Genomic DNA, 25,870 nt, shown 5'->3' with positions numbered 1-25,870 from the left:
TACAGCAGCTGCCAGAGGAGAGGTCACAGCTGTGGCCAAACCCAGGCTCCTGTTCCTTGATGGCAAAGTGCTCAGCCCAGGATCCAGCAGGCCCTCCCCAGCTGCCAGCTTGGCCTAAAAACAGGAAGCAAAGTTGCCAAGAGCATGGAAGAAATCCAGACTGCAGCTAAGACAGATGATCTTCATTTGCAAGGCCTGTGAGCCCTCACTCACGGCAGCCATTTGCCAGGTGACCCGGGATGTGACCTCCAGCTCCTGGGAACACTCATCCTGCCCTTAGACTGCCCCAAGGTGGGCTGTGCAATTGATCTGTGTCTGGCCAACTGCCAACCGTCTCCCCACCTCACACAGAACTGAAGCTCAGGACTGCATTTCAAGTTGGGTAATTTTATAGTTCTTAATTTCATGTTGTTACTCCTTTCAATTAATTTTGGGGTGCAGATAATTGCTAGGAAGGGGCATTTCCAGGGTTGGGGGGACAAAAAATGGTAAAACCAAGACATGCAAATGGTCATTTGGAGAAGCAGTGTTGTATAACAGTTACAAGGAAATTTCTGAGCAAAAAGACCTGGGTTCAAACCCCAGCTGTATTCATTTACCAGCCATGATATTTCATGAGCAATATTTACCTTCTCTACCAGGTGCTAAATAATACCTCTACTTAATACAGAGCCCAGCATACCTGGCAAAGAGCAGGTGCTCAGTAAATATTTATTATCATCTTAATAAAGGGTACTGGTATAACCACTATGGAAAAAAGAGTACAGAAGTTCCTCATCAAAATAAATACAGAACTACCGTATGATCCAGCAATCCCACTCTTGGGCACATATCCGGAAAACACTACAATTAAAAAACATACATGCACCCCTGTGTTCACTGCAGCATTATTTACAATAGACAAAATATGGAAACCTAAATGTCCATTGACAGATGAATAGATTAAGAAGATGTGGTACATATATGCAATGGAATACTACTCAGCCATAAAAAAGTTGAAATAATGCCACTGGCAGCAACACAGATGGAAATATAGCAGAGGGAACTATATCCAATCTCTTGGGATAGATCATGATGGAAGATAGTGATGAAGGGGTTCCATAGTTCAGACTTTCATTGTACAACTCTTTAATCAGCAGCTAGTGAATGTCAGGCATTTTTCTAGGGACTGGGGATAAAACGAATATGAAAGTTAAGGAACATCCTTGCCTTTGTGCATATGAAGTCTTGTGAGGGTGACGGACAAGAAAAATATAAACACATACCAACACATAATATAAATACAGGTAATTAAAAGGAAAAACCATGGCACCGGGGGGAAAAAAAAGAAAGTGCTGAGGGTGGTGGGGGGCAGGGCAGGAAGGGAGTTGTACTTCCTTAGACACTGAAGTTCTAGTAGCCAGAGTCTGGGAAATGGCCCAAAATGGAAATAAAAGACTTCTCATCCCATATGAAATTCTGGCAACCCATTTCCCAAAAGAAATACAAGTGCCAAAAACACATCTGAGAATATGCTCAGCTAGGCTGGAAACTAACATTTCTGTAAATGCACATTGACATAGAAGATTCAATTTTCCACCTGGACAAATGGCTATGATCAAAAAGAATGATAGCTCTTGGTGCTTGCAAAAGTGAGTAAACACACATCCTCACCCCTGCCAGTTGGGGTGTCAATCAGGACGACCTTTTTGGAGCACAGCTTGACAGCAGGCAGCACAACTGTAAGTTAGCATATTACTGGATCTGGATTTCTAGTAATTTATCCTAAAGATGGAAGCATTAAAATATAGTAGGACTAGGATGATTATTTCAGGTTGTTTTTATCCGCAAGACATTGAAAACAACCCTGTCTTCAGTAGAGAATTACTTAAACTATGTTAAATCCATACAGAAAATACCACAGAGCTATCAAAAAATAACATATCTCTGTCCTAAGATGGAAAGATGTTCAAAATGTGGTGGTAAGTAGAAAACCCAGTTTCCAAAATGGTATACATAGATCATCTCTATTTATGTTTTTTTAAAAAAGGATGTACATGTAACCATGCACACGTGCACACGCGTGTGCACACACACAAAAGTGATACATCAAAATGTTAGTTCCAGGAGGTCCTAAAATAAGTGAATTTTACTGTATTCTTTGTGCCATCACAAATTACCTCAACCTTTTACCATAATCATATATTGCTTAGTCTTGCTCCAGATTTTTTTTGGGGGGGCTATGAGATGAAATCTGGAAATCAATGAATAACCTTTTATCAGCTCACTACACTACTACTCCATATCTCAAGGTCAAAAGCAACGTTCAGGGTTCCTTTTATGGCTCAGCTGGTTAAGAACCTCACTAGTATCCATGAGGATGAAGGTTTGATTTGTGGCCTCACTTGATGGGTTAAGGATCTGGTGTTGCCACAAGGTGTGGTGTAGGTCACAGACACAGCTTGGATCTGGTATTTGTGCGGCCATGGCATAGGCGGGCAGTGGCAGCTCTGATTTGACCCAGAGCCCGGGAACTTCCACATGCCAAAGGTGAGGCCGTAAAAGAAAAAAAGGGGAAAAAAGGAAAAAGAAAAAAAGCAACTTTATACATATACCAAAGCATACATTTGAGTTTTTTTCCGTCTTTCTTCACAGATTCTTTTATTTCATACTTTTGAAAAGCAAAATAAAACAGAGTGGACAATACCAAATGATCCCAGGATGACTAATAAAAAATATTTTCAAAACCCTAAGGATGGAAAATAAGTGATCAGACCTATTTTGGAGCACATATTGATGTTACATCAACATCATGTTTAATCCTCACCTCAGTGACCTTTGGTAGCTACCATGGCCTTCCCCTGACCTTCACCCATGAGAAACAGGTTTCAAAAGATTAATAAATCACTGAAGGTCACAGAGCAAGTGAATGTAGGTCTGATAGAGAACTATCCTCAGAGACAGAATCAGTTTCCTGTGGCTGCTATAACAAAGCACCACCAACCAGGGGGTTTTAAAACAACTTTTTTTTTTTTTGCTTTTTAGGGCTGCACCTGTGGCATATGGAAGTTCCCAGGCTAGGGGTGGAATCAGAGCCTATGCCACAGGCACACCAGATCTGAGCCTCATCTCTGACCTTCACCACAGCTCATGGCAACGCAGGATCCTTAACCCGCTGAGCGAGACCAGGCATTAAACCTGCATCCTCAAGGACACTAGCCGGCTTAGTAATGCACTGAGCCACAACGGGAACTTCCACAACAGAAATTTACTGTCTCACAGTTTTGGAGTCTCAAAGTCTGCAACCAAGCTGTTGGCAGGCCCACACTCACTCTGAAACCTACAGGGCAGAATCTTTCCTTATTTCTTCCAGCTGCTAGTGTTTACCAATAATCCTTGGCTCATACATACATGGCTCTGAATTCTGTCCCCATTGTCACATGGTCATTTTCTCCTTGAATGCCTCTGTCTGTGTGTGTCTCCTCTTCTCACAAGGACCTCATCTAACTTGGTGACATCTGCAAAGATCCTACTTCCTGATAAGGTATCATTCTGCAGTACAAGGGGTTAGAACTTCAGTGTCTTTTGGTGAAACACAATTGAATTGCTACTGGGACCAAGCCTACATTCCTTTCTCTAATACAGCCTGCCCACTCCATCAAAATCCATTATCATCTGGCCCTGGCGGGTTTTATATGTTCTCTTCCTAACAGTGGAAGGGGACTCCCTTCTACCTTCAGGCAAGACTCAATCCAGGGTGTTCCCACTGTGGTGCAGCAGAAACAAACCCTACTAGCATCCATGAGGATGCAGGTTCAGTCTCTGGCTTTACTCTCTATCATAAGGATCCAACACTGCTTTGAGCTGTGGTGTAGGTTGCAGATGTGGCTTGGCTCTGATGTTGCTGTGGCTGTGGTGTAGGACAGCAGCTATAGCTGCAATCTTACCCCTAGTCTTGGAACTTCCATATGCCATAGGCGTAGCCCTAAAAAAAATAAAGAGACTCAATCCAAACTATTCAAGGGAGATGAGCTCATGTCCTGCCATCAAAGCTCTACCTTCTGCATTAGCTCTCATCAGTCATTGAGGGCATCTCTGAAGTTATTTATTCTTGTTCTCTTAAGCTAAAACACACTCAAGAGCTTGTAAAGTTGAGAGCACTAGACAAAAGGTGGGGGAAATGCAATTCGCCTTCCCAGAGTCCTCAATTTAGGGCCAGATTGCCTGCCTCCTGAGAAAGGGGAGATGGGGGAACAAGGTTCTACTTTAATATGGTCTTGGTAAAACTCTTTGCCTTTGTGGTCCACTTAGACCAGGTACCAAGTGCAAATTACCAACCCATTCTTTTTTTGACTGCATCAGTTTTCATGTTCAATTTCTGTAACTGTTTCAAAACTAGCAAAGGGGCTACTGACACCAGGAATTGAGACTATCAAGCCATCCTGTCAACTGGTGGCTTTCAAGACAAGCATTTGGCTCAGCAAATTGGAAAAGGAAATACCCTGCCTGGGTAAGAAGCAGCATGCCCCACCTTTTCCACACAGGAAGACACACAGAGCACTTCACCTCTCTAAGAATATCTCCCCACAACTCTTGCATCCACTTCTCCACATGCTGCTGAGCATAAGGCCATTTGGAGGTCCATTTGGAACAAGAGAACAACCTCCTGGGCTGTGTTTTCGCCTCTCTGTGGCAGGATTGGAAGCCTGGAAACGTGCACAGCCTTCCATCTGCCTCCACCTCTCCATCTCAGGGAGCTGACGGGTGGCCCAAACAGACAGCTGGGACCAGGGAGCCTTCTCGGGGCCTCCCACCTGTGCCGCGATCACATGCAAAATGTCAAGAGGCCCCCAGTGAGTGCCCAGCTGTACTTTCGGTGGCAAGCATCCTGAGGCCCTCTGCGGCTGATGGCAGTGGGAGGCTGTGGTACTTTCCTGAGGACTTACATGGTACCCCAGGGCTGAGAACAGCTCAGACAGGAGTGAAATTCCCTGTGTCCTTTCGCCATGCCAAGTTTCTCCTATGCTGATTTCTCCCACACCCTCTGCCTCCAGCACTTCCTTCCCTCCCTCATCAGCTTTCATTTCCAAGTTCCCTGGACTCTGATGTATTAACAACTTTGTCTATTTTATAAAAATAATCATACTAGCTAAAAGAGGCATTATCCAAAATGGTAGCCACCAGCCACCCGTATGTCTATGTAAATTTAAATTAATTCATATTAAGGAGTTCCCATCATGGCGCAGTGGAAACAAATCTGATTAGGAACCATGAGGTGGGTTCAATCCCTGGCCTCATTCAGTGGGTTAAGGATCCAGCTTTGCTGTAGCTCTGATTCGACCCCTAGCCTGGGAATGTCCATATGCCACAGGTGTGGTTCTTAAAAAAAAAAAGAAAAGAAACAAACTTAAATTAATTCAAATTAAATAAAGTTAAGAATCTAATTCCCTGGTCATGCTGGCCTCAGGTCAAGATCTCAATGGCTACATGTGGCTCGTGGCAGCCATACTGGACAGTGCGGAGGGAGAACATGGCCATCATCACAGAGAGTTCTATTGGACAGCCCTGGTCTAAGGGGTATAAAGAAACTGTCTCCCCTCTTTCTCTGTCCCCAAACCCCCTCCCAGAGGCGATCCTGGTACCAGGCTCCTTTGTATGCTTGCCAAGATTTCTCCACATGCCCAAGCCGTGTGTGTGGATGCAAACCTCTCTAGTTAAAACCAATGAGAAAAGACCGTAAACACGATTTGACTCTGTGCTTTCTTTGCTTAATGAACCTCGGAGATCATCATGTAAGTGTACAAACAGTACTTCATTCTTTTGCTTGGCCTCACAGCAATCCACTATCACCAGGACAACCATCACCACCCCATCCTTATAACTGCACTCCACATCCCCCTGTGTGGGCCTGCTCCCTTCCCTCCCAAACATTTTCATCCTGCTCCAGTCTCCACATACCCAGACTTTTCTGCCTCTTCCCTCCCCTGTGGCCCTAATAAAACCTGGCTGTTCCCTGAGGAAGCTGCCTTTCATATCTTTGACAAGGAGGCTGCCTTCCTCTCTCATCCACTTTCTCAAAGCCTGTCTTCCTTTTGGTGAATTCCACATCAGTTCTCTGACTTTCTCCCACACCACCCCCAGTTGCCCTCAGACTAAACCACCCGCTACCATCTCTGCAGTCACCCCCTACCTCCTGGCCCCTCTCCTTCCTTCACTGGTGACAAGAACACCTGTTTCACTGCCTTGATTTCCTCCCTGAATTCTGCAAAACATTCCCTGACTCCCAGTGGAGCATCCAGCCAACACCAGGCCTCCTTCATGCCCCTGACCTTTCAACCTCACCCTACCTCAGCCACCCACTCTCACCCCAAATCCGCACCAGTAAATGAACCACTGGTGAAATCCTGGCTCTTAGCATCCCACTCTCAAATCAGTGCTCCACACCAGCACCAGCCAAGAAAAGCAAGCCTAATCCAAGAGGCCTATGCATTAACCTCAGCATGGTCCTCCTGTCCCTCCTCAAGCAGTTAAGATATTCTGGTGTATTGTTTAGAATCCCTCCTTTACAAACCAATGACTCTTTTGCCCTTCCTTCTATCACAGTCACCTGTTGAAAACCCTGACCACCTGTAAGCCTGATGGTCCACCTTCCCCACATACATATTCCCCACCACATTCATTTGGAGCTTTTCCAAATAGATAACTATTTGTGGAATTATAAAACGGGACAATTGCTATGGAAAACAGTATGGAGGTTCCTCAAAACATTAAAGACTCTCGTTAATGGCTCACATGGGTTACCATATGACCCAGCAATCCCACTTTGGGATATACTTCCAAAAGAATTGAAAGCAGGGTCATGGATGTTTGCACATCCATGTTCAAAGCATCATTATTCACAATGGTTGAGGTGAAAACAACACAAGTGTCTATCAATAGATGAACGGATACACAAAATGTGGTCTCTACATAAAATGGAATATTACTCAGCCTTCAAAAGGAAGGAAATTCTGACATATGCTACAATGTGGTGAACTTTGAGGACATTATGCCAAGTGAAAAAATCCAGTCACAAAAGGACAAATACTGTATGATTCCATTTATATGAGGGACCTAGGGAGTAGTCAAATCCATAGAGACGGAAAGTAGAAGGGTAGTTACCAAGAGCTGGGGGGGAGGGGAATAGGCCGTTGTTTAATGATTACAGAGTATCAATTTACAAGATGAAGAAGTTACATAGCTGTGTTCACTACAACATGAATATACTTAACACTCCTGAACTATACACTTAAAGTGTTTAAGATTGTAAATATAATGCTGTATGGCTTTTTTTTTTTCTTTTTACATCTGCACCTGCAGCATATGGAAGTCCCCAAGCTAAAGCCTACACCACAGCCACACCAGACCTGAGCCATATCTTCAACCTCTGCTGGAGCTTGTGTTGGCACCAGATCCTTAACCCACTGAGTGAGGCCCGGGACCAAACCCAAATCCTCACGGACCACTAGGTCGGGTTCTTAACCTGCTGAGCCTCAGCGGGAACTCCATGTTGTTATGTTTTTTACCACAACAGTAACTGTAGTGAGGTGTCTTGTGGCATAGGGGATTAAGGATCCGGCTTTGTCACTGAAGCAGCTTGGGTCACTGCTGTGGCACAGGTTCTATTCCTAGTCCGGGAATTTCCAGGTGCTGTGGGTGCAGCCAAAAAAAAAAAAAAAGTGTAAAACAAAACAAAGCAATTGGGACTATGCTCTGTGGCAGTGCTGAAGGCACATTCTCTCCCTCTGAGCATCAAACACCCACTACACCCCAGTAAACACCAAGTCAGCGGGCAGCAAGGCCGAGGAGGGTTTCTATCCTTTCCGCACTGGCAATTCCAAGCTCAAGATTCACTCTGAAGATAAGAGTGACAATTAGAAGAGTTAACTAAGAACTAGTTAGATATATCCCCAGTTTGCTATTTCGCTCTAATCTTACTCTCCAGCAACTAACTGAAAACCAATGGCTCCTCTAGCTATGACCCTGATAATTCATTCATGCTCATTAATACGCAAACATTAGTTTCTCAGCTGGCAGTGAATTTTGACTTTTTAATTTCCATGGGATGAGCCAGATATTAAAACTTTAAACCAACAATACAAAGATTGTGAGTGTTGTTTTAATTCCCAGCTTAAGAATCTCCAAATGAATTCATGGGCATCATCGCGCTGAACTAGCATCTGGGAATTATCAAAGCCAATCTGTGAATTTCTGCGTTATGTGTATTAACACAGATATATATGTCTTAAGGGTACCTGTTTGGGGATCATTAAAAACAGTGAAACCAATGACATTTCTTGTCATCAATCTTGATGTTGGAAAAACTCCAGGCCACCTGGCAAATGCCCACAGAGATCCATCCCAACACTACACAAAAATCATAATGTGTGGCTTTGTGCCTAATGTGTAAGAAACTCATTTTAGCATAAAGGAAATCAGATTAAAAAAGCAAATTAGGAGAGAGAAATTGAGAAACACTAAACTCAACTCCTCTGGAACTGCAAATCAAATTCTGGGTTATTAACTATAAAATAAGAAAAAGCAGAGGGAAGAGCTTTTGCTTCTGAGGGTTAAGACCCCACAGAAATATAAAAGCCACATGTGTCACTTTAAATTTCTAAAAGTCATATTGAAAATGTAAACAAAAGTAAAATTAATTTTAAGTTTACTTAAGGCAATATATCCAAAACAGTCTTATATCAACATGTAACCATACTGGTTTTGAATTGTTAATAAAATGCTTATATTCCTTTTTTCTTACTATGTCTTTGGAATCTGGTATGTGTTTTACCCTTATAACACCTTTTAGTTAGAACCAGCCACATATAAATGCTAAGATAGTCATTAGTGGCTGCCATATTGGATAACAACTACAGCAATTGTAGAACCAAAGAATAGGTGCTCTTCTGCCAAGATAGGGACTAGCTCTTGAAAGGTGAGCATACATAGCACTCTCCAGATTGTTCTCGCAGTATTCTTCAAATACCAGCTGGCAACAGCCTGGGGAGATGCTCTCACTGCTCCTTTAGTTAGACCAGTGTTAACTCAACGTTGATCGATATGGCACCATCACATGAACTTTTACAAAATCAATTTACTACTACTGTTTCCTAATTTTTTCGACCAATAAATTGGCGTCCATTTCCAAACCTTATCCTAAAAAATCACCTATGATACCACAGATTTGATACTTTAATTATATTTGTTAAAAGAGCTAATGCACATTAAAATATCGTTTAACACTTAAAAGAGGAGTTCCCACTGTGGTGCAATGGGATCGGCAATGTCTCCGTAGTGCCTAGATGAAGATTCAATCCCCAGCCTGGCATGGTGGATTAAAAGATCTGCAGCTGAGGTCAAAACTGAGGCTCAGATCTGATCCCTGGCCGGGAAACTCCATATGCCGCAGGGCAGCAGAAAAAGAACAAACACTTCAAAGAAGATTTTATGCTCTAAGGCCAAAAACTAAACTAAAATTTGCTTGCTCTCTCTCCAATCATTTACGGCATCATCTTTCAAAAGCTTTCCATTTGGTACATGCAACCTCAAATCCATTACCATCTGAGTCCCCTGACACTCAACATTTGTATGGTGGAATGTGAAATAGCATCCTCATCAAGAGTAGTTTTCGTCTGGACACCATCACAAACCACAGGGCATTTCCTCATTTGTATTCGACTGTCCAAAGGCTGCAGAGGTGGAGTAAAGCTGTTGTTCTAATGACCAGTGATGGCTCAGCCCCAGGGGAGCTCCCTTAATAATTGATAATGATGACAACTAAGGCTTACTCAACTACATGCCAAACACTGCTCTAAGTTAATGTACTTAACATAATATTATATTACATCATACATTGTGATGATTCTTATCTCACTCACATAATCATCACGATAACCTTATAAGGACATGCTGCTTTTTCTCCTTTTTTTCCAGAGGCAGAAATAAGGCATAGGGCAGTTAATGTAGCTCCCCACAGTCTCAAATCCAACAAGCGGTGGAGCTGAGATTCAAAGCCAACAAATCTGACTCTGGAATCTGGGAATTACTAAGGAGATTTAAAAAAAAAAAAAAGGAAATTGGAAAAGACAGGTGTATAATAGTCACAAATACAAGTACCTCAAAGATAAAATCATCACCCACAAGATGTAGAGACTAGAACAGGCAGCACCCTCTAAATCAGAGAGGAACAGAAGTAGAATAATTTAGAATGCCCCGAAGGCTTCTACCATAAATTACAATGAAGAACTCATCTTACATAAAAAGAAAGGGGAAAAAAAGCATGAAAATTCAAGGGAAAAGGTTCCAGTAACACAAAGAGAAAGAGGATGGATGGACAGAAGGATGGATAGATGATGGACAAACAGACAAACGGACACACAAACATTCACTCCAGCCTCAAGAGCAGAGAACAGGGAGAATTACAAAGGGACATCCATCTCTCTGATCACCCTAGGAGGGGGACATCTCAGAGCTGCCCCATCAGACATTTTCAAAGGCAGTTTGGGGACCTTACTCTCATCACTGGGAGCAGAGCTGCAGGGTGAGCTGTGCTGACAGCCTAATTCCATGGCTTTGATTGACGAGGGTCCTGCAGCCTGGAAGAAGAGAACAATCCACTTACATGTACTCCCTGTGGGCAGAGTGCACAGCGGCTGCATTGCTGTAACGCCACAGCACAATCGCCGAGGACAGAACGTCGAGGATGGCATCAAACTAGGAGAAGGAGACACAGCATTAGCGGCTTTTCAGAGTTAACAGGAGACAACTGTGAAGACATGAGGCGACTGTGTTGTCACCTGGAACATGTGAGCAGAGAAAATGCCTGCCACACGTTGCCCTCAAGGAGGCTCCTAGGAATTGTGAGCCAAGATACCCAACACTCCGTGCCCCTTCCCCTGCTCCCAGGGTCTGAGAAACCACACTCTGTGGTATGGTGGGCTTTGCTCCCAAGGCCCCCGGCTCCCAGCTCTTCAGGGAGAGGAAGGGGGCAGTGATGATACCGCTCTGACACATGTGAAACTATTCTACCCCAAGTAAAAGATTCGGGCTGAGAACTCTGGGCTCTGGCTCTCAATGGAACTGTTCTACTTGGGCCCGGGGCGGGGTCACCCAGGGGCTCCTGCGGGTTGGCCAACACTTTAAAGTTGGGTACAAAAGTCAATGCTTTTATTTGAATGAGGAAGTGTATAACAGAGAGAGAGAGAAACAGAGGGAAAGAGGGAGGAGTGTGAGTGAGACAAGGCAGGAGGGAGTGTGTTTGTGTACGTGTCTATGCATGTGCGCACACATGCATCTTTCTAGGGAGACAGTCCACACCTTTCAGAAGATTCTGAAAAGCATCCGCAAGCCTCAAAACATTAAGTTCTCACAACAAAGGGAAGAAGTGGGTTTGGGAACAGAAACACACACCCTCGGGTGTGGAAAGCCCTAGAGTGGTGCAGGGGGTGCTATTGAAAGGAGCCTTCTCTGCATGAGTCACTGAAGCCCAAAGCACAATTTTCATCTGGAAAGTTACAAGCACTGGCCCCTCTTAAAAGGATGTATGGACTTTACCCAAGTTTTCAGCATCCCCATTTTCTCTAATCAACTCCTAGCAGGAAGCAGTCTCAGAAGCCAAGTGACCACTCATCTGGCTACAGACTGACTTATCTTGGTACCAGCATCCCTGGTCTTAACTCCCAACACCTCTGCCCACACCAGCAACAGCTTCACTCCAGTGTGTGCCATTTTCAAACTTATGGCTAAAACCCTATAAAACATCCTGTCCAGTTATGGAAAACATGGTGGCCCTGATCTATTACTGAGACTGGTACAGTGTCAACTGCAGTTTAGTTCTATTCGACTGTCACAGTGAAAGGCCCTTTCATAAAAGGTATGTTTGCCTTGCTCTTGCTCATCTGCTAACCACCCTCTAAACTAAGAGCCCAATGTGAGATCTATGGGCTTGGGAGAAATGAGCAATACTTCATAAAAGTACATTTCAGGTTACTTACTGCAAACCCAAAAGCAGAGGCGCTGTACCTCATTACGGAGACAGCTAAAAAGAAAGAAAATAGTATTCAGAATCTTTTAAGACCTCAAGGATACTTTTTCTCTCATTTGTGAGAATATTCACATATCTGATACGGACTTTTAAATATCAAGGGAAAAGTTCTGAGAGAATAAAATCAAAAATTAACTGTACTTGTCAAATCTGAGAATTAAACAAATTAAAGAGTGATGTGAAAAGATTCCAGGCTTCGTCTGCAACAACCTCCCTTCCCAGGGTGCCCTAAGGCACTAAAGGGCCAGCTTCAGAATGAAAACGCTTAAGCAGTTGTCAATCAAACAATGGCTGAGACTTTGAGACTTTAGCAACTGGGAATAGAGAGCTGGGAACCATATTAAACATTGAAAGTGAAACTGTAACCATCTAAACTGTCCCCATTATCAGGTAATTAGTGGTGGTAAACTATATTTGCACACCATCACTGGCGGGAATGGAAAAAAAAAACCTCTTGCCCACCAGAGCTTAAAATCCAGTGTAGATCTCAAAAAAACTGTTTAGAAAGAAATAACAAATTATCTTTTTAAATTTTATTATTATTATTATCATTACTATTTTGTTTTTTAGGGCCGCACCTGCAGCATATGGAAGTTATCAGGCTAGGGATTGAATCAGAGCTGCAGCTGCCAGCCTTCACAGCCACAGCAATGTGGGGTCTAAGCTGCATTTGAGACCTATACCACAGCTCACAGCAACACCCTATCCTTTACCCACTGAGCAAGGCCAGGGATGGAACCTGCATCCTCATGGATACCAGTCAGGTTCGTTACCACTGAGCCACAATGGGAACTCCAAGAACAAATTATCTTAAATGAGATATGTCTACAAAGTAGATGCCGTATTTATAAGTAAAATATATTTCATCCATATTCAAAAATCTATCTACTTTTGGGGGGGGCAAGTTCATTGGGCAGCACTTTTGTTGAATTCTGTGACCTGTTCTGTGCCAAAGCCATGTCCAGCTTCAGAGACAGTTCTCAATTTGACTTAATAAAGGCAGATCTCCACATAAAAGCTATTTTTAACAAGTATATGCCCACTCACCAATAAAGAATGAAACCCAACCCAATAAAGAATGAAACCCAACTCAGCCGGTCAGCAAGGCTTTGAAGTGAACTGTCCTGGGCACTGGTGTTTCAAGCTCCCTCATGGAGTAAGGGAGGTGTGAGCACAGGGCATGGAGGTCCATACCCATTCAGACTCTCACTCAGCCCACCACACATCCCTTCTCTGGGAGCTGTGCTCTGTCTTATCCACAAGGTCAAGGAATAGCCCCAGGGAACCATACTGTGCTTGGTACCCCTGCCCCCAGCCATAAGGAGGGTGTGACCCAAGCATATTTCATTCCATGAATTAAGAATTCCTCTGTATAGGAGAAATGATCCAAGAATTTTATTGTTTATGGAGAACTGGAGATTGGCACTTGCCACTTGCCTCTACATGGAGTGAATCATAAGTCGTTACACCTGCTGACCCTCAACACCCCCTCAAAGAGCTCAGGGTGCAAATCAGGAGTGAGGCACTCTGTGCTCTGGGAAAACTGGCAGAACAGGCCTTCAGATAGTTATTTACAGGAGAAGATTTTATGAACCCGATTCCTATATCTCCTCATATATAGAAAAGTACTGAAAGTCCTTCATGGTGACATCTGCTCATACCAGCAGTAACCTTCATGAGACTAGCAGTGATCTTCTGCAAAACATGTGCTTGGCTGCATGAACCTTCCCCCGCTTCACCAAAATCACATCTACACTGACTTTCCCCTGACTCTTTGCAGCAGTGTTTCAGAGCTATCTGAATTGCTGCCTCCTTGGCTACGGTCCTCATTTTGTCCCAAATAAAACTTAATTCTCAACTTTTATATTGTGTATATTTTTTAAGTTGACATTATAAAGGATGTAGCTGATAAACATACTAAGAACTTCTTTCTCCCAATTCTGACAAAGTTCCTGGTAGAACTAATCTATCTTCTTCGCCTGGCAACAATTTGATAGATTTTTTGAAGGTTATAAGCAACCCACTACTACCTTGATTTTTATAGATAATTGCAGCACAAAATTAGCAAGTCTTCCAATAACGTTTCAAACTTAAAAAGCAAAACACAAAAGGAATTGAGATAGAGTCTAGTTGGTCAATGTATGCTGGTGAATGGAAACAGACTGAGGAGCAAAGAGGCAAGCATAGGGCAAAGGCAGCACTGGAGCAAGAGAGAGCCCCTGGCTTCCCAAAGTTTCCATGCCTTTCCAGGAAGTTGGCCCCATTCCGGTCCTCAGGCTGTGTGACCCAGCATATTCCTGATCTCCTGTGTTCATGACATGAGCTGCTTTGGCTATCCTTGCTGTCCCTAGAGAAAGGCAAAGCCAGCCATGTGCAGTGACTGAGTATATCTCTCCCGGGCAACACAGGTGTGGTGGTACAAAGGGGCCCTGAACCTTTCCAAAGAACCTGACTCCCAAGCCAGGTTGACATGTGCAAAAAAAAAAGGCAGCAGACCTTTTGACAGGCTGCCCTGAGCACCAAGCTGCCCTATAAGACACTGGGTCTGGCTCACAGGAAGTACTCAATAACTGTGAATTAAGCTGAATAAAATTTCACAGGAACAGGAGTTCCCTGGTGGCTCAGCAAGGTTAAGGATCCAGCGTTGTCACTGCTGTGGCTCTGGTTGCTACTGTGGTGCAGGTTTGACCCCTGGCCCGGGAACATCCACCTGCCGCAGGCTTGCCCCCAAAAATAAACAAATAAGATAATTTCATAGGAACAAATTGAAGCAACTGTTTTTTTCCCTTTACAATCTGTTTTTAGGCTATCTTAGTTGTGCTTTGTGTAGATAACTTCTTTGTCAGTAATGGGAACCCTACTAACTCCTACTAACATCTCACCCATTTGCTCAAAATATACTGCAAATGGAGAAATGCTCGGCCATCAGAGTTCCTGTCATCACTCAGCAGGTTACAAGCCTGATTAGTATCCATGAGGACACAGGTTCAATCCCTGGTCTTGCTCAGTGGGTTAAGGATCCAGCAGTGCCATGAGCTGTGGTATAGGTCACAGATGTGACTCAGATCCTGCATTGCAGTAGCTGTGGTATAGGCTGGCCGCTGCAGCTCCGATTTGACCCCTAGACTGGGAACTTCCATATGCCATAACTGTGGCCCTAAAAAGAAAAAGAAAAAAAAAAAGAAAAAGAGTTGTTGGGCCAGATGGACCATCGCCCTGCCTCCATCTCCACCTGCACTGTCTGGACTGGGCAGCTCAGAATGGATGGCACAGCTGGAAAAGCACTCCACTTGCCATCACAGAAGACCTCCTGCTTTCCAAACACTAAACTTTCACTTGAAAATGTTTTAATCACATGTTTGGTAATATCAGGCTCTTGCAGAGTAGGCTACAGATTTCAAAAAAGTCAATGCCCACTTGCTCATATTAAGAAACACAAGGAACCTGGAGTTCCCATCATGGCGCAGTAGTTAACGAATCTGACTAGTAACCGTGAAATTTCGGGTTCAATCCCTGGCCTTGCTCAGTGGGTTAAGGATCTGGCATTGCCGTGAGCTGTGGTGTAGGTCACAAATGTGGCTCGGATCCCATGTTGTTGTGGCTCTGGCATAGGCTGGCGGCTACAGCTCTGATTAGGACCCCCGCCCCCCCACAGCCTGGGAACCTCCACATGCTGCAGGTGTGGCCCTAGAAAAGGCAAAAAGACCAAAAAAAAAAAAAAGAAAGAAACAAAGAAAGAAACACAAGGAACCTTGTTTCAGAAGACTCAGGAATCCAATAGAGATGGCCACTCACTGGTGGCGTTTCCCCAACCCCATAGGCATCGAGGGTTCATGATTTCACATACTTGGAATTATACTAGAAAATCCCACGTGTGTGCGTTAAGCCTGCAAAGTGGATGAATGACTTAGAGCACAAGTGGAATATTCCTATTGTTCTGTCTCCCACGCACCAGGGAGAATGGGAGCAGGAGGGCTCCAGGTTCCCCAGGGTCCTTAACAAAAGGGAAACATTCGCTTGTATCATTTACTTCTAAGTTGGCTCCAACTAATTTCCTCGATGAGCTGGAAAGGGGAAAGGTGGAAGACTGCATGAGGAATGGAGGGCACGCTGCGGGGCCCTCTGTGCGGTCACAGCTCTGGCAGCTTCCCTTCGGGAACAACTCTCCAGCTTTCTCAATGAAAGAACAGCAAATAGTCATCAGCACGGGACCTAAGTGAAAGGGGTCAGCTGGCTTTTTACATATTTCCTTAGAGTGTCAAGTAATGACTAATTTTCTTCAACCTGTAACTTTATTTGACACATCCTAATTCTGGGATAAGAACGGACTCAAAGAGTGGGACTGAAAGGCAAAAAGACAAAAAAAAAAAAGGTTAACAAATCCAACTAGGAACCATGAGGTTTCGGGTTCAACCCCTGCCCTTGCTTAGTGAATTAAAGATCTGGTGTTGCTGTGAGCTGTGGTGTAGGTCGCAGACATGGCTCAGATCCCGCATTGCTGTGTCTCTGGCATAGGCCAGCAGCTACAGCTCTGATTGGACCCCTCGCCTGGGAACCTCCATATGCCACAGGACTGGCCCTAGAAAAGGCAAAAAGACAAAAAAAAAAAAAAAGAAAATATTAAAGAGTGGGACTGGTTGACAACGTTGCCTTTAATGCAGGTGCTAGATTTGACCTTGGATAACAGAGAAGAAAGAGCCCTTTTGACATCAGACAATTATGCTGCAAGCTGGCAAGGTCCAACCCAATTGCAAGGGCAGAGCTCTCCCAGGAAGGCTGCTCTGGGTCAAGGACAAGGCCCCAGTTGAAGGTAACAAAGTCTCTGTGGCCATCAGCATGTGGTGTGAGGCTGTTCAGCAAACAGTCGATCCTGGACAGAACACCCAACCACCAGTAGCCTTCAAATTCATCTGGATACCTCTAGTACCAGTGGGAAAATAAGGGCAAATTTCAGTAATGTGTCTGCTCCTCACATTCAGAACTTGTCTCCATCACTCATAGCTTAAACGTGCACTCAAGGAGCCAGTGTAGCCTATAGGCTACCAGCAGCCTACAGGCCAATGAGTCTCATTCCCCAGGGAGCTGAGGCCTGGGCTTTCTGCCTCTCACTCCCCTCACTCCCCAATGGGAAGAGGCCGCCATCTGATGAGGCTGGCCTTGCATATCCAGAAATGCACACTTAACAACTGGGCTCCTCTCGCTTTCCCTGCTGTCTTATTTCTAGGTGTTATTTTTTTTATATATATACCCACTAGGACACAGAGCTCTTAAAACGTTCCTATGTCAAATGAAGATCAACAGTTTGGGGCCTGCCTAGCATCCATTAATCCCCACTCAGTTAAAAGGGCCCTGACTCTCGTATATCCCCTTCCCTTAGACCAGTGGAGCTTGGGCAGGATGACATCATGACCCCACTCTAGTTTATCCCCATCTCATGGCCAAAGCTGATGATGCAGAGCTGGCACAATTCATTGTGAGCCAATGAGAACCTGTCCTGAGATTTTTCCTGAAAATATTGGGAAGAGGCTCTCTTTCTAAGAGGGCACTGCAGAAGTGGTATTGTGCAAAGAGGAGCTGATGGTAGCAATTTTCTTCTAAATGAGAAGAGGCTGCCTCAGAAAGAAGCTAACACAGAGGAAAGCAGATATTAAAGACAAACACAAATCAAACTTCTGGTGACATGGACTCAACTCTGGAGTCCACCCCTGTGTTTTTCAAATACATCATCTAATAATTTCCTTTAATTTGCTCAAGCCAGTCTGAGTTGAATTGGTAACACTGGCAGCCAAATGAGCCTTAATACAATACTTAATACTTTGACCCAGCCATCCCTTACCTAAGACATAGGAAAACACTTCTACACAAAAGGTTCATAATAAGTTTGTATAAGATTTATTATAGCAAAACACTGGGCACAATTTACATATCTAGCAGTAGGGTAATGATTAAAGAATGGCCCATTTAAAGAGTAAGCTCTACAAATCTGTTCACAAATGTTAACCAAGAATTCTGTCGGTTAATGCTTATATTAGCATACTAGATAGAATAATGATATTGATAACAAACAGCTGGTATATTTGATGGCACCAGTACTAGGTGCCATGGGCAAGGACAGGTCTGGGTCAGGAGAGGTTCTGGCTAGTGCAGGTGCAAACTGAACAGAGAGGTCATAAGAGACTTGAGAAGATAAGATATGAGCAAAGATTTAGAGGTGAGGGAGTGAGCCACGGAGTCACCTGGAGGAGGAAACTGTAAGATAATGGGAAGAGTCTGTGCAAAGGCCCTGAGGTGGAGCACTGACATTTATGAGGCCATTTTGTCTGGAGAAAATGGGAATAAGAGGGAAGTTATGTGAGATAATAGATTTATTCATTGTTTGAACTGACGTAGAAAAGGCAAAAGATGATTGATATATGTGTTACAGTACAACTACGCTTTAAAAATGCACTGAAAACAGGAGTTCCCATTGTGGCTCAGCAGTAAAGAACTTGACTAGTATCCATGAGGATGTGGGTTTGATCCCTGGCCTCGCTCAGTGGGTTAAGGATCCAGCATTGCCATGAGCTGTTGTGTAGGTCACAGACATGGCTCAGAACTGACATTGCTGTGGCTATGGGGTAGGGTGGCTCCTGTAGCTGCAATTCAGCCCCTAGCCTGGGAACTCCCATATATCGCAGATGCGGCCCTAAACAGCAAAAAGAAAAAACACTGAAAACTAAAATCTCTCAAATGATAACAGTGGTTAATCTTTGATGGGTTGCAATATTTGAGTGGGTTTCTTTCCTTTCTAATATTCTGAATTGTTTACATTTTCTACAACTATTATATATGACCATTCAAATTAGAAAAAGAAATGCATTTTATTTGGTGTAAAAAATTATCCATCTTGTAACAACATAGCCAAAGATCTAAATCAGCAGAGCAGAAGCCAGATTTATTTGCATGGATGGAACTAGAGAATGTCATACTAACAGAAGTAAATCAGAAAGAGAAAGAAAAATACCACATGATATCACTTATATGTTGAATCAAAAATATAACACAATCCTATCTACAAATGAGAAACAGACTCACAGACATGGAGAACAGACTTGTGGCTGTCAAGGAGGAGGGGGGAGGGAGTGGGATGGACTGGGAATTTGGAGTTAGTAGATGCAAACTATTGTATTTAAAATGGATAAGTAATGAGCTCCTTCAGTTCAGGGAACTATATCTGATCTCTTGGGATAAACCATGATGGAAAATAATATAAGAAAAGGAATGTATATACATGTGACTAGGTCACTTTGCTGTACAGCAGAAATTGGCACAACCTTATAAATCAACTACACTTTCATTAAAAAAAAAAGTAATCAGAAATGTACCCAAAAATATACATACAAAGCTGTTTATTGCAACATTGTTTAAAACAGCAAGATATCAAATAAACAAAATAAATGTCAAAAATTAAAAAAAAAAAAAAAGAAAAAGATACCAGATTTATACAGCTGGGAGCCAGCTGCACTGAGGGGTCATAAGAGGAACACACATGACCATACCGTCTTTATTGTGTCTCTGTTTCTGAAATCCATCTCTATAGGCCAAATCACTGACATGAGTAGCTTGCAAATGCCCCCAAGGTTAGTGGAGGCAGACAAGCCAGGGACTCAAGAAAAACATCACTCCCCTCCAGAGGACCTCCAGCCTCCCCAGTTTTTTGCTTGCCCTACACTCTACTTTCATTTACATGTCAAGGGGGTAATAACAGCTACACTCCCAGAAGCACACATACAACAGAAGTCTTAAATAAATATTGAGACAGGTCTGGTTAAAGACCATACCTTCTTTAACTAAGTTCCACTCAGGCCAGAAATCACTTCAGCTGGAAAACTCCAATTCAAACAGAAAGACAGCTGGGAAATGGAGCAGACCCAGGCAACCCATTGTTACGGTGAAGCCACATGCAAATCCTGCAGCTGAGTAAGCAGCAGGCTTGGAGGGAGGGCTTGGGGAGATGCAGAAAAAATGCCTTGGAAATGCACAGGGAGGTGAGAGAGCCAGCAAGGCAACAGAGGGCCAAGGCTGTGAGCCCCTCGAGGAGGAAACAAAGAATGCCATTTCAACTGCAGGCGAAATTTACCCAACAATGAGGACCCATCTGTCATTTTCACCAAAGTCAGGCAATAATTATCTGGAGCCTTAGCACTCTTTAGCAATACCACAGGCCCCACAACACCTCCAAGCTGCTAAATTATATGCCCAGTAAAGCTCTGTTAATAAATCAATCCCACTTTAATTAGACCATCCCTGTCACTCAGACACCTAGCAACCACCTCACCAGAAGCCAGGGAACTAACTCGACTTGCAAGCCTCTCTCTCCATCCTCCAACTCCATTGTGCTGGCTGCAACCTAGGAGGCAGCAGGAGTCAAAATTAATTGAGTTATGTCCTAACTCACTTCAACCACACCTCCAGCAGCTTCCGGATGGTCTGTCTCACTCAATCGAGACTATAAGGTACTACAAATGGGAATGATAGGATGTTGAATTCAGTCATCACTCAAGGAAAAGAGGGGATAGCAGTTAGAAAAACACTTCGACAAAGCCACTTAACCTGTTCAGCAACTCATCTTTCAGGGGCAGCATAGGGATGACTTTGTATGTCTAGGCCAGAAGTTGCAATACGGCCACTAGAGGATGAAATTCAGTATTTATGTGATCTATACAGTATCAATCAAATATAAGAACTGGCTACCAATATTTTTAAGTCAAGAGACATCAAAGATTGGTGGGGGTGGGCGGGAATGGGGGGAAACACCTGGATTTTTGGCTTCTCTCAAATACCTGAGAACAGCCAATGCCAGGCTGTCTCTTTCTCCCAGCGGTGCCAGCTCTGCATTTGGATGGAACATGTTCCTGGGCAGCTGCCTCACCTGCAGCATTGGATCCAGCCAGCCTTGCTCTCCTGCCTGGCCCCTCAGGGTGTCCAGCTGACCTGGAAGCCTTGAGGGTGCAGCCCTGAGCAGCTTAACACAAAGGACAGTAGTTTCACAACCAGATCTGCAGCTCCCAACAAAATGCTTGCTCATTACTCATCCTGCAGCATGAAGAGTAGCCTCCAATATTTCCCACTGTTCAGCCAGGCTTTTGGCAAATTATTGAAAGCTGGACCCTGGGTCAGTTCTCAAAGCCCACACCAGTCTTTGAGGGCTTATCTTCCCTAGAACCTGAGAAGCATTCATTAGCCCAGGCAGCCTATGGGTCCTTCCCACCCACCCTCCAGGGCTCTGCCCACCTGCAGACAGGGAAGCCCTTGCCAAGACCTCAGGGATGATTAGGAAGGTCGATCTTTCACCTGACCAGGGGTAGGTGGCCATGAGTAAAGAGAGGCCATACAGTCCCTCCTCCTCCTCCCCCTCCACCCACTATAACCTCTGTGACCCACAGCAAGAACAGACATGAAGAGGTTAGAAAATACGGCCCCTCTGGGGCAAGGAGTGTCATTTGATGGTGACCTGGGCAGCTGTGCAATGGAAAATACATTTGCATTCAGGTTTTAAAGAAGAAGCAAAGCCCAAAGTGTCTTGCCTGGACTCCCCATATCCTCCCAACTGGCCCCCCCTGCCTGAACCTCTGTCCCAGCCCATTCACAACATGCGGCCTTTCCTGTCACACTCCAGGAAAGGCCTAGGTTCTCATGATGAATGAGACCTCATATGCTGACCTCCTCCTATACAGCTGCACCAGCTCACTGGCCCACCCCCACCCCCCACCCATCAGCCAGGCATGCTCCCACCAACCTAGGTGCTAGCTCTTCTGCCTGGACCATTCTTACCCCAGAATCTGACTGACCTACTCCCACATTTTTCTTTACATCTCTGTTCAAATCTTACCTGGTAGGCCTGGCCTGGCCACCTTAATACTGCAACCTTCCCCTTACCACACTCTAGGTTTCCTTTATCTGGAGTACAGACATCTTCCATCACACCATCCCATTTCCTTATCTATGAACATTGTATACCATCTGACCACCCCCCCATTAGAATATAAGCACTACACAGGCTGCAGGCTTCTCTGTTTTGTTCCCTGGTGTCTGTCACATGTCTAAATCAGTGCCAAAACACACAAAAGCACTTGGCTTGACTGACTGATTGACTGACTGACTGACTGAAATGACACCTTCCCCTTAGCTCAAAACCTGCAGTGAATGCAGTCTTCAGGAAGAAAGCTGACAGGCTAGGGTACACCGGGGGATCATTCCCTGAACAGACGGAGCTGCAGCCAGCATTCTTCAGGGCATCACAGAGAAAGCAGCTTCTGTTAAGGCCCACTCTTTTAAGGAGATATTGGCGCATCAGTGAATAGCAAAGACCTAGTGCTATGGGAAGAGTAAAAAGAACAGTTTTGAACGTAGAAAGCCCTGAGCCAGCACAGAATAGGACACACACACACACACACAAAATTGAGAATGAGAATAACCCAGGGAAAGTCTCTACCCTGGACCAGGGTACCTCACTTCTTCTAACACACACCCATATACCCATTCACTCTATTTCAGTTAGCATGACATGAAAAGCACCCGTCCTCATCCCAGAGCAGCAATCAGCATTCCTGCCAATTAATAGGGAGAGATGGGGTTTAGAGAGGTTCTCAGTGTACCCAAGCACAGGAGGCACCAGGTCAGGGACAAAAAAACCAACAGCCCAGCTTTTCATGCTGGAGTTTCTCCAGAAGCAAAGCACACTTTCACTTTGCTTCTTCTGCACACCAGGAATCAAGAGGAGGAGGAGCTACTGAAAACCCAGTTACCCAACTCTGATGAAAGCTTATGGACTGTCGGAGTTCCCGTTGTGGCTCGGTGGTTAACAAATCTGACTAGGAAGCCAGAGGTTGCAGGTTCGATCCCTGCCCTTGCTCAGTGGGTTAAGGATCCGGCGTTGCTGTGAGCTGTGGTGTAGGTTTCAGACACGGCTAAGATCTCGCGTTCCTGTGGCTCTGGTGTAGGCCGGTGGCTACAGCTCGGATTCAACCCCTAGCCTGAGAACCTCCATATGCCGTGGGAGTGGCCCAAAGAAATAGCAAAAAGCCAAAAAAAAAAAAAAAGAAAGAAAGCTATGGACTGTCTTCGGTAAACAATCCACTCTCACTTGTTGCTACATTTTTTCCAAGGACCTCCACTGCTGAACTAAGGATATGCCCTACTGATTGTCAATGGCACATTTCTTACAGTCTCCCTTTTGTATGATTTTCACTCATCACTATGCTGTGGCTGCTGAGGCCAGGGGTCCTCAGACTACACTTAGCCCCTGTCCTGCAACCCTCTCCAAACCAAGAGCAGCCTGAGCTCATTGTGAGACCAAATTTATGGTTACCAAAGAGGAAACACTGGGGGGAGGGATAAATAAGGAGACTGGGATTAACAGATACACACTACTATATATAAAAGAGATAAGAAACAATGAACTACTATATAGCACAGGGAACTCTACTCAATACTGTGTAATAATCTAGATGGGGAAAGAATCAAAAAGGGAATGGATATATGTATAACCGATACACAGTGCTGTATATCTGAAACTAATAACATTGTAAGTCAGTTGCACTCCCATTTAAAAAAAAAAAAATGAGCCTGAGCTCCGCAATAAGTCTTCCATTCAATAAATAAATGCTCATTAAGCATCTACTACATGCCACATACTGTTGTAATGAGCTGGGGATACAGCCATGAGGTTAACCCAGCCATCTGATGAACTATGCCTCTAAAAGTCTTAACTATCCCTTAATCCCAGAACACTGCTTCTTTTGTCTGGTAAATAAAGCATTCATTGAACAGAAAAAGAGAGACAGGGGAATTTGATACAACAGACCCCCACCCCCACCCCCTCAGTTTGTCTTCTCTAGCCTTCTGTTCTGAGTGTGGTTGCTGGGAATTTGAAGCTTGAATGCTTGTTCTCAGTCCATTATTTCTAACTTGGCTCAGCATCTCTCCTCTGGCACCCAAAACCCATTTCCCCACTGCCCTCAGAAACGATCTTTGTCTATTCTCCATTCAGCCTATGAAAACTCAAAGTCAGGCTAGTTACAGAGTATCGACTCTAATCCTAGGGCCTGTGAAAGCCCCAGCATGTAGCTAGTGCTCAATAAATGCTCACTGAGCAACAAGTGCTTGAGAAATCTCTAAACCCTAAAAATACTGTCTAATACTTTCTGGGTTTTATTTAACATGCAATGATTAATTCATACCAGAACCAAAAGCTAATACCTTGGGCAATTAGAGCTTACAATAGCATAGATGTCAGTCTTGTCAAATGACTAAGACGGCCCTTGGTCTGGCCGCTGACACCATGCCACACATCGGACCTCTTTGGTTTAAAGAGTTGCTAAAGGAACTTTTTACAAAATGGAACATATTATGGGGAAGAGGAATACACTGACTAAGACTTCAAAGATTTGGCTTAAGAAGTGGTGCTGAATAAATATTTACTCACTTGAGCAGAATCAAAGTCATTAGAAAACCATTAACATTGTCACTCAGAGAATAAAAGTCAAACATGGTAAGGGCCTTTTCTCTCTTCCCTCCCTACCACTCTCCTCAACAAAACCTGCCAAAGCAATGAGAAGCACGGAAAACTAGAGAAAAGAAATAATGATCAAAGAAACTAGGAAATGGCCAAACTCAAACCTCCAATTTAAAAAAAAATTGACCAAATACATTAAAGTGTACATTACAGAGAAGGAATGTGCTGAGCGCTAATAACATACCCCAATCAAATCTTACGCAAAGCTCAGAGTTTTCCATAATTTGATAGTACAATCATCAGGAGCCCCAACAATGACCAGCAAGTTTGGGAGTAAACTGCAGCATCCACTCCTGAGCCCTTTCCCCCATCACACACTAGAGAACGAGGAAGGTAGAACCAAAGGATTGACTGCTCAGCCAGCCACTGGTGCAAGACAGAGGCAGCTGGGAAACCAATAGAATCTTCAATGATAGGAACAGAGGTTCTACTATCAGCCAAGTACTCTTCTCTTGCACACAGGGCAGGAAGATGCTCCCCAAGGTAGATGACTGAGACTGACTGGAAACATCCAGGGGAAAAGTACTCAAATGAAAGCTGCATGATGCTCCCTTTATGCCCCAACTCTCCATACAGCCCAATTTTTACAACAGGGAGGGAATGGCCAACTGGCAGACAGAACCAGGGAAACCAAGGGAATTAAGAAGTTAATTCAGCAAGGCCACCACACATTAAGATAATACACAAACACCAGTTATTTCTGTATTAGCTGCAAACAGTAAGATACGATTTTTCAAAGATACTATTTTCAACAGCATAAAAATCTAATATCTAAGGGGGAAACTAATGAAAAATGTGCAAGAGCTCTACCTAGAAAAATAATAAAACATTGTGCAGAGAAATTAAGAAGACTAAACATATGGAGGGATATATCATGTTCTTGGATTAGAAGACTCACTATTAGCAATCAAAATTCTAGCTGATTTTTTTGTTAGAGAATTGAAATATGATTCTAAAGTTTAAGTAGAGAGTGAAGAGTCCAAAACAGCCGAGACAATACTGAAAAACACAAAAAATGGAAGACTCACTATCACACATCACGATTTTATTTCAAAGCCACAATATAAGACAAAACGGTATTGGTATAGGATAAACAAAATGACCTCGAACAGAAAAAGATCCACACGTATAGGATCATTTGACTTATAGCAAAGGTACTCCTGAAGAAAGAAAGAAAGGTCTTTTCAATAAATGGTGCTGGTCCATTGATCCTACATTACACCATACACAAAACATGACTGTAGATTAGCTGT

At 43.9% G+C, this 25,870-nt stretch overlaps 1 protein-coding gene across 1 annotated transcript in view; it reads right to left on the bottom strand.

Annotated features, from left to right (window-relative positions):
• TMEM163 (transmembrane protein 163) overlaps nucleotides 1–25,870 on the bottom strand; it is a 275,368-nt gene that overhangs the window by 98,367 nt on the left and 151,131 nt on the right. Inside the window, exons 3-4 of the mRNA XM_047772066.1 lie at nucleotides 12,012–12,055; nucleotides 10,640–10,731 (exon numbers count right to left, since the gene is read on the bottom strand). Coding sequence (XP_047628022.1) covers nucleotides 10,640–10,731; nucleotides 12,012–12,055 — 136 coding nt within the window. The remainder of the gene's footprint in view (nucleotides 1–10,639; nucleotides 10,732–12,011; nucleotides 12,056–25,870) is intronic.

This window comes from Phacochoerus africanus, chromosome 3 (genome assembly GCF_016906955.1).
Source record: "Phacochoerus africanus isolate WHEZ1 chromosome 3, ROS_Pafr_v1, whole genome shotgun sequence".
NCBI lineage: Eukaryota > Metazoa > Chordata > Mammalia > Artiodactyla > Suidae > Phacochoerus > Phacochoerus africanus.
This window is presented reverse-complemented; position numbering and strand designations above follow the sequence as displayed.